This window comes from Drosophila santomea, chromosome 3L (assembly GCF_016746245.2).
Source record: "Drosophila santomea strain STO CAGO 1482 chromosome 3L, Prin_Dsan_1.1, whole genome shotgun sequence".
Lineage (NCBI taxonomy): Eukaryota > Metazoa > Arthropoda > Insecta > Diptera > Drosophilidae > Drosophila > Drosophila santomea.
In genome coordinates this window covers 1,555,079-1,564,600 of record NC_053018.2, presented here as the reverse complement: position 1 = coordinate 1,564,600, position 9,522 = coordinate 1,555,079, and the positions used below count along the sequence as shown (strand labels likewise).

The following is a 9,522-nucleotide window of genomic DNA, read 5'->3' as shown; positions in this document are numbered from 1 at the left end:
CTCTTTCAGTACATCATTCGAAGAGTCAAATTGACTATTTGATATTGCTTGGATTTTTTTATGTGTTGACTTGATGGCGTTGTTGATGGTGGATGTATTAGCAAATGAGTTAGAATGGTTTTTCAACAGACAACTAAATCACCTTTCAGAACCTTTTTTATATTTAGAGCACAGGGTGCCCGTGGTATTCGAGTGTTTTATTGCTGTTTCCCGACGGTCACACTTATTGAGTCAGCCATGTTGTTTTCTGTCATCGAACTCATACAAGCGCAGGAATTACAACACAGCATTTCACTTTTTGTGTTGCCAGGAAAATATCAATTTTCAGCCCGATTAGCAGCAGGAATTATCAAAATAAATATATAGCAATTGAGCCAAAACGAACCCAACTGTTTTTGTGCATTGGTGGTCCAGAATAAGTTGCGTTTTCTATGGTTTTTGTGGTGAGTAAAAGTTCATTGAATAAATTCAGTACTCGTACTTAAAACAGCGACACAACGCCCCCTCCGCTTCTCCTTTTCGTTCGTTTCGCTTCTGCTTCTTCTCGCGGAGATGCTGCAACAACAACTGCGAAGCAGCAACAACAACGACTGCAAGGGAGAGAGGAAAAACAAAGAAAACTGCGGGGAAACAGTAAAATTCAGTCAAAACAATTACCCAAAAGTGTGTTAAACAGTATTGATTGGTGCCAAACGACTCGCGGATTCCTCTTCGCGCTCTGTTTCGCTTTATTTCGGTGTGCAATTCATATTTTATACTTAGGTACAGTCTAGCAACGATTCTACTAGCAGCCTCGTTCCAGATTCCATTTCAAGATGAGAGAAGGGCATTATGTAAAAATATTTCCGCGAATTAATTGTGTGCCAGAACACGACCGATTATGCTTAGGCACACAGTCGGGGGAAGAAATATAGCGTCACTTATGAAATGTAGTGTTATACACACAAGTTGAGTATATATCTTTAATAGTAAATACATGTAATAGCGAAGCTACCTGAATCGGCTTTAAACCGAACATAAGTAGTCCGATTCCCACTCTTACCGGAAAGCTACCTGGATAGCTCTAGAATGGCATAGTAAGGTTAGACTACCTGTACCATAAGAATGTTATACAGGAACACCAAGTAACTAAAATATCTCTATATATAATCAGCTTCTTTACAACCTATTAACAATAATAATGCTCACATGAACAACGTTGGTCAGCATGCTAACAAAATGTAGAAAATAAAACAACGGATTTGTTTAGCATTGCCATGGCAACATCGTAATTGGTTTTTATAGCGCTTACCATTAAATAGTCTTAATAGCTGTTTGATCGGAAAACATACCACTACATTATTTTAAGGACATCAAACAATTTCTAAAATATATTCCTATAATAATACATGATATATGGATACATGCCGCAATTATGCGTGCTTCGATTGACAATTTTGATTGTAATCTCCCTCTAAGAACTATAATTTCGACCGCCTCTAAGAGTGTATATCTTAGTTTAAGTTTTCAATACTTTAGACCACGTGATCGCAGCGTGTTGGGACGATTTGGGCCACCGCCGAAAATGCTGCTGCGGAAATTCGGGGTCTGTAGGGGGTTGTTTCCCGCGAGGCCAGGTTGCCCGGGAATCTGAATCGGACCCGGAGTGCTGGGCGCCCTGCTGATGCCCAGGCCGTTGTTCCGCAGCCTGGGCGCCACATAGGGACGCTGGCTGGTGGAGATTCCGCCCGTTCCCAGAGGCGGCAGGATACCTCCGTTTGGAGGAGTCACCACCGGAGGCTGTTGCGGCTGCTGTGGAAGATTTGCATTGCCCTGAGGCTGCGGTTGCACTATAGGCGGCACAATCGAGTTCACGGATGAGTAATTAGGAGGCTGAGGCTGCTGCTGCTGAACCGGAGGCTGCACCGTGATCGGCGGAATCTGCGTCTTCTTCGTGAGCGCCGGAGCCAAGTACGGGTGGTTGCCACCGCCAGTGCCGCTGCTGTTGCTCTGCGGGATGTCGTAGGTGCGACCCGAGGGTGTGGTCACTTGGATACTGTTCCCAGGCTGCACGCCACAGGGCTTTGGGTAGTCGTAGCCATTTGGCACCGCCTGTACATAGTTGTCGAAGTACTGGCTCACCTGATGCATGGGCGTGGAGTAGTTAACGGCGATCAGGGACTCCTTGGTGCGCACCCCCGAGCGGGCTTGGGCTTGGGCGTGGGCCGCCTGGAGGCGCAGGATGTTGGCCTGCTTGATGTGCGGCAACAGTTCGGCATCGCCCTTTATCTTCTCGACCACAGCCTCGTCGCTATCGATGTTACCGCTGGGTGCAATCCCTCCCTCGCTTTGCTCACTGGCTCCGGCTTTCTTGGTGGTGGTCTCCTCCGCCGGCTTTGGCAACTCCTTGGGCACCCTTTCCTCCTTCTGGCTAGGCACAGCCTCCTGTTTCTTCTCAGCCTCGGGCTTCTTGCGATTCACAAACTCGAACAGGTCATCTATGTCGGGCACATCGGGCAGTGCTCCGTAGGAGTCAAAGTTGTCTCGGAAAGCAGTGGCCCACTCCTCGCTCTTGTGCAGACTTGGATCAATGATCAGTTTCGGCTGCTGCTTGTGGTTGTGGTTGTGGCTGGCGGTGATGGAGGATCCCAATGCCGCAGCTTCTTCGGGCGCCGAAATGCCACCCACATTTTTGATCACCGTGATGGTCTTCACGCGGGTTCCCTCCTTGGAGTCGATGTTGGTGGCTGCGTAGCTCAGGCTAAGATCCCTTTTGGCCGGCTGCGGCTCCACGGCGGGCTTCTCCGGGTACTTGATGCTGATTATCGTGGCTCCGTGCACGCCCACCAGCAGCAGTAGGCCCAAGGCGGCCATTGTGTGAAAGCGGGCAATCTGGGAAATTGGGTTTTTCAGTTTTAGTTGTCTTCATTTTCGCTCTTTTTTTTATGGGTTAGTAAGGCCCTAGTAATTGGGCAGTTTTCTTATCCAAAGCGATGTTGATACCATTTGATACTTAATTTTGTTACATAATCGATATTTAAGTGACTGTTGTTTGTACTCATTTAGATCTTTGATCGAATGAAACTTGATGTTGGTAAGTTCATCGAGCGATTCGTAAATGTTGTTATACAAATCAATCCAAGGATCTAATCAAGTTTTAATTTGTGTATTGCAGTGGTGGTCTGTATGTTAATCTTTATATATGTGTTATGAACAGAGTTTGGAATAAATCAGCAGTAATAAAGATTGAATGTCGTATTTCAACTGGATGGCATTGCAAGTAAAGCCTATTGATCATGGATAAGTAATAGATGAAGATGGTTTGGTTAATGTGAAGACCCGATTAGCAGTCGAACAGTAAGTTGCTCTTGTGAATCAAACATGTTGTTATAGAACCCAGATATAAACGAGTAGTCCAAGGATACACTCGAAATGACTGGCAAATCGAGCTCGGTTCACCACTATTCATGGCACACTTTTAAAGGTAATCCCATGCACATCGATCACTCACTGTCGAGCTTCTCATCGCTTCAATCCTTCGCACATGCGATCGATCAATCAAATGATCCGATCGTTTAACGCTGACGAGCGATGCGATGATAACTGTGATGAGGATCAATGACGGCCGACTGCGGCGGAGACGGAGACGGTGACGGTGACGGTAACGCGGTCAATTCGATTTTCCTACTGCCGGCCGAGATGCCAACAATGCTTTTTATATAGCCAGGCGGAAGGAGTTTCGGTTTGGGTTTCCTGTAGCTCCCCGGCTCTGGATATCTAATGTCTTTGACACCGAGATACAAACAAACCGACAATCGGAGCCAATCGCATTAGCTCAAAGCACACAACTGGCAGCGATTGCGATTGAGTTAAAGCTGCATAATAGCTTTCCCATTACGTCCAAAACGGTCAACGAGTTTTCCCCAGCCACTACTGTTTTGGGAAAGCAGTTGCCGCCGATCCTCCAACCCCCAGCCCCGATCTATTGATCCCTCATCCTCCAGTGGACGCAGAGCCGTCTCGTCGGCACATAATTGAGTGCGACTAATGAGGAAATTGAATCTGGCTAATGATCGCGGAGCATGTGGAGATCTGTGGCAGCTCCAGTGGGTGTCTGCTACCCGCGTCTTAAGTAGGGATAGTTTGCTCTGCTAACTAATGCCACCAGTGTTTGGTAAGATCATGGGCGAAGGTCACCAGCTCCGCCGGTAAGTGAGACCTCATTTAGACCTTTATTCTGTGCAAAAGCCAGGGAGAGCAGCTCCCAGCTCGTTGCAAACTGGTCGTCTTACGCAATACCAAAACGCACGCACGTCTTGGCCAGCCTCAAAAGATTGTCATGAGAAACTGCCATGCGAGTCCATGAAGTTGTGGGCCTAATGTGTGTGCAACCGAGCGATCAACTCGAGATTTAATCAGGAGCAGGGCACAGCTTTTCCCCCAAGGAAGTTGGAAAACGGTTATGTAGGAAATACAGAATTGAAACTGTACCATTGCATGTGAAGATGGATGATAAGTGGTCACAAAACGACTTGACGACTTGAGAAAATCTATTTACTGGTTCCATTTTAAGTCCTCGACAGGTTTTATTTAAAACATTGTTGAAGAAAAGATATGGGGTGAAACGTGTGTGATTCACATATTGTCATGTTCGGAATGCTGAGTTATGCATAAGTATATTATTTTGGCAGGTTTGCTACAGGGTATACCATGACTGTTTTATGATATATATGTACACTCGTAAGTGTATTTCCCGGGGGCTTTGGAAACGTTTGTTCCTTTGTGTGGTTAATATTATTCCATATGCTGAGCTGAAATCTATAGTTTAAGACATTTTATTTTTTTGGTAAATCCCCCATAAGTATGCGATTTTCTTTACAGATTCAAGAATCCACGGGTACCAGCATCATCGATAAGCCTTTGTTGTCCATCTGAAGAGCCTGCGATCAGTCAATGGAAGTGGAGCGCAAGTGACGAATCTTGGAAGGCCAGACAGTGAAGTGTCTGTCTGTACTAGAAACGAAATAAATAACTAATCAAATCTAAGCAATTGATTGATCAAGATGAGTGTGATTATTCGGTTACAAAACTTGCCGTGGACGGCAAATGCGCGCGACATTCGAAACTTCTTCACAGGCCTCTCAATTCCCGAGGGCGGTGTCCACATAATCGGCGGCGAGATGGGCGACGCTTTCATCGCTTTCAGGTAGTTAGCCACAATCTGATCTATAAGTATATAGCAAACCCATAGCAAACTCCGGTCCAACGGGTCTGGACTTGGGTCGGTGCCTGAGCCTCTCCTGAGTCGCTGCCGGGCTCTAAACTTCTAAACTTGCATGTGCCCAAGTCTGCGGTCAAAGTAATAGCACTAAGAAATACTTGTAACACTCAAGCTAATGCGAGTTCATTTGGAAACGGTTTTATGGACTGAAACAGGTAATATCAGCCCTGATAACGAGCCCCACAGGTATTCCATTTCATTAAGTTATATTTTTGGCCTACTCATGGCCGAGTTCATGCTTCGGATTCTATAATGAAAGTAGCAAAGTCGAAATTGGGAAACAACAATCAATTTGGATATATCACGGAAACCTTATGAAAGATACGCAGAATTATTGACAGAATTGACATCAGAAAGCTGGATTAGAAATAGGATTAGAAATATTTTAAGTAAATAATTTTTTCGTGTTTGGCATGGGATATAACCGAAGTAAGTACGGCAAAATAAAATGAACCGAAATATTTTCGCATAATAGTGGGACCACAGTAACTTCAAAATGACAAAGTGTCAAATCGAAATGTTGTTTTTATATTTTTGCTTTAGCAATCTTCAATTTTTGGCCTTGTCGTTATATTTAGTATAAAGACAATATATATTTCAGATTCTTAAAGTATTCGGATTTTTTTTTTGTTTTTTTAATAATTTAGCTACTTTAACCGTTGGTACTACGAAACCACCTTCATTTGGATCTAAGAAATTTCTCTGATTTACAATATCGCTTCTATCACAATATCGTTAGGAATAAAAATGATTTTATCGGGGAAACCATAGAAAGTTTATCCAAGCAAATATAATTGCTGTTTGTATTAATAAAAGTAAGCATTCCAACTATATTTCATGGTAAGAAATAAAACAAATCGAAACTCGGTGACCCTATTTTTATGGTATTGCAAGTCAGCAATGGTTCCAACAGGAACGTGGATGATGCAGAAAACATATGATATGAATATAAATACAGTGCTATTATTTTGACTGCTTGAAATGCTGGCTGATGACAAACGGGGAAGATCAAACACGCCGAACTCCCGAAAAGTGCTTGGGATATATTATCTTGTTATGTAACACTCCTGACTTTTTGCCTTTGATTTTTTTTCCCCATTTTCCTACAAACCAATAGCACCGACGAGGATGCCCGCTGCGCAATGCTAAAGGATCGAGAGAAACTGATGGAGATCCAGGTGCGCCTGCTGCTCTCCTCGCGGGCCGAGATGCAAAAGGTTATTGAGACTGCTCGGAAAGCAGCCTCCGCTCCAGCGCCCGTTTCGGTACCAGTTCCCATGCCAGTTGTAGCCCCCATTTCGGTGGCCAAGGCAGCTGGCCCAGCTGTGCCACTGCCCCCGGTTATTGGGGGCTTGAGCAGCTTCTTGGGTCAAGGCAAGGGTGTCGCCACTGGTGCGGTGCCCTCTTTTCTCACCTACCAACAACAGGCGGGGATCACGCTCTCTGATGTCACAGGTCGCCGCAGTCGCAGCAGATCCTCCAGTTCCGATGAAAGCGATAGGGAGCGCGAACGAGAGCGGGATCGTGAACGGGAACGGGAACGGGAACGAGGTCGCAAACGTCGCTCCGACCGGTTGAATAACAGCCAGGAGAGGGAGCTGAAAATTGTTGCCAGCGGAGTTGCAGCGCCATCTCCTTGGGCGCAGCCACCGCAAAATCAGTTACCAGGTGCGGCGGGACTGGGTCTCAACATGGGCTTGAGCCTGAATATGCCAAAGCTTTTACCCGCGCTGCAGAACTACACCACCAATACAACCACCAACAATGTGACCAACAACTATAATCTCGCACCAAGTGCTCCCAGTGTCCAGCTACTGGCCGCTTTGCAGCAGGTGGCCAGTGGTAGTGCGGCTCAAACGCAGCCTGCGAAATCGGATGCCGAACCCATTGCCTTTGCCAGCGTCAATCCCTATGCACAGATGTACCCGCAGCTCTTCCAGCAGCAGCAGTTGCTACTCCAGCAGCAACAGACACCGGCCAAGGTGTCGCCCACCATGGGCAGCTCTCCGGGCGGAGGCAGCACTCCTCAGGTGGTGGCAGACACTTGCTACATTAGGATGAGCGGCATGTGCCAGAACACCTCGTACAGCGATATCCGCAAGTACTTCCAGGGCCTGTATATTCCGCACAATGGCATCAAGATCATGATGGTGAACGGCAGTCGTACGGGAGTGGCCTACGTTGAATTCTCTCGGGTGTCCAGTGCCCAAAAGGCAGTGCAGCGAAATAACACAATGTTCCGGGATCGCTTGGTTCAGATTGTTCCTGTGGGCGACGATGAGTTCGAGCTGGCGGAGGAGCGTGCTAATCGCCAGCTGCAAGACGGTAGCAGGAATCACAGCAATCACAACGGTGGTGAGAGGGGCGAACGGGGCGGGGGCGGAGTTGTTCCAGCACCCAAACCCGTTACCAATGTCCTCTATATAGAGGATTTGCCACAGACCACCACTGAGCAAGAAATCATGAAGATGTTCTCCGCCAGCTACACCGTTGTGGACATCCTCTTGAGCCCTAGTCCCAACAATCGACGCGAGTCCGTAGCCTTTGTCCTTTTTGCCAGAGAGGCCGAAGCGGACTCCGCTCTGCAGGATACATCCAAACATTATATAGGGTTCCGCCAGTTGAGGGTGAGTCCCAGCAGTGAGGAGGAGATGCAAAATGCCAAGGAAAAGCAACGCAGAGCTAACGAGCAGCTGCTGAAGGAGGAAGCCGATCAGCGGGAAGAGCTCTTAAAAGATCAGCAAAGACGACAGAAGCTGCAGCAGCTGGAAAATGAAAAGAACCAGGCCAATAGATTCGCCGCCGATCCCAGGAGACGCCAGGCGGAGGATCAGCAGCAATCACAGCAGCAGCAGCATCATCAGCAGATGATGCAGAACATGGGATCCAATTTTAATCCCAACATGAGTCCCAACATGATGGCTCCCTTTGTTAATGGTGGCAACATGCCCTTCCACATGCCGCCTCACCATCAAAACGATGCCAACGACTTCCCATTCAATATGAACAACAACTATGACATGGTTAACAACGGCAATTCCAACGGGAACGGACCCAACTATCCAAATGATAATGGAGGCGCTGGTGGCATCCAGCGTCCACGGCAAGAGGATGTCTTCGTTCGTGTCCACAACTGCGAGTACGCCACTAGAGTCAATGATCTGGGTGAACTATTTTCTCTCGAGCAACTACGCATCGAGCATATCGAACAGCTTTTCAATGAACGTAACCAGAGTTCCGGCGAATTCATTGTGGAGTTCAGTGATCCCGCCAGTTGCAAACAGGCCGTCAGGGAGTTCCACAACCGACGCTTTCGAGGAAGGGGACTGCGAGTGGTGGCCATCACGCCCCAGGAGATTGCTGATAGAATGAACAAGCCCTTCATGGATTATCTGCCGGGAGGAAATGGTCCCAGAAAACCCGAAAGTAACAATGTGAGTGACGGGGGCGTTGGAAATGGAGGCAGTGGAAGATCTGACGGAGGTCAGAATGCGCAGTCATCTCGTCGTCGAGGACCCAGCCGCTTTGATAAGCCACAGGATCAGCAATCGCAACAGCAGGACCGACCCCAATCCCTGGAGAAGGAGGACAACAGCAACAGTAGCTCAAACGCACCCGTCAAGCAGCACTTCAACCCCTTCGCTCGACCAGATCCTCCGCTGAGCAGCAGCTCTCTCTCGCCCGGCAATCAGAATCAAATCAAGCCCACCTCTCCGGTGCCCATTCCCACTTCCCAAATACCGGACAAGTTCAATCGCCCGGGATGCGTGGTGGCTATGCGAAATGTGCCATTCAAAGCGGAGCTTAAGGATATCCTGCGCTTCTTCAGCGACTACAAGCTGAGTCCGGATGACATCATACGGCGATTCAATGATGAAGGAAAACCCACCGGCGACACTCGGGTCGCTTTTGAGTCCCCTTCAGAGGCGAGATCTGCCTTCGAAACGCGCCGCAGGAAGCAGATATTCAACCGCACTGTTTACCTGGATATTATTTAGGCTATGAGCCCTTAACCTTAATTGACCATCGTTTGTGTATATTGTAAATAGCTAATATTAGGACACACACCAAAAATATTACATAGATAGGACGGCCACAGTTCGGATGATCTCTGGCCTTTAGTCAGCATGTACATAAACTTGTTCAAATAAATCGAATAATTCGTGTAAGAAATGCGTTTCAGCATATAAAACGAGCGACTGTTCGGGAAGACTATCATAAACTACATTAACGCTAATGTAGCAATTTATTTAGTTTCTGAG

At 47.1% G+C, this 9,522-nt stretch overlaps 2 protein-coding genes across 5 annotated transcripts; one reads left to right on the top strand and one right to left on the bottom strand.

The window, feature by feature from the left end:
* The first annotated feature begins 227 nt into the window (after positions 1–227).
* On the top strand, positions 228–9,429 carry LOC120447905. 4 transcript variants are annotated; one of them, XM_039629551.2, is made up of 4 exons: positions 228–443; positions 3,155–3,336; positions 4,861–5,185; positions 6,378–9,429. In XM_039629551.2, the coding sequence occupies exons 3-4, from the start codon at positions 5,043–5,045 to the stop codon at positions 9,256–9,258; spliced, it is 3,024 nt and encodes a 1,007-aa protein (XP_039485485.1). In that variant the 5' UTR covers positions 228–443; positions 3,155–3,336; positions 4,861–5,042; the 3' UTR covers positions 9,259–9,429. The 4 variants fall into 4 exon arrangements, with proteins under 4 accessions (XP_039485485.1, XP_039485484.1, XP_039485486.1 ...); XM_039629550.2 differs by lacking the exon at positions 3,155–3,336; XM_039629552.2 differs by lacking the exons at positions 228–443; positions 3,155–3,336 and adding an exon at positions 794–947.
* On the bottom strand, positions 957–2,964 carry LOC120447909 (cyclin-K). Its single transcript, XM_039629559.1, has one exon. It carries the CDS (start codon positions 2,851–2,853, stop codon positions 1,507–1,509), a length of 1,347 nt encoding a protein of 448 aa, XP_039485493.1. The 5' UTR covers positions 2,854–2,964; the 3' UTR covers positions 957–1,506.
* Positions 9,430–9,522: the final 93 nt, after the last annotated feature.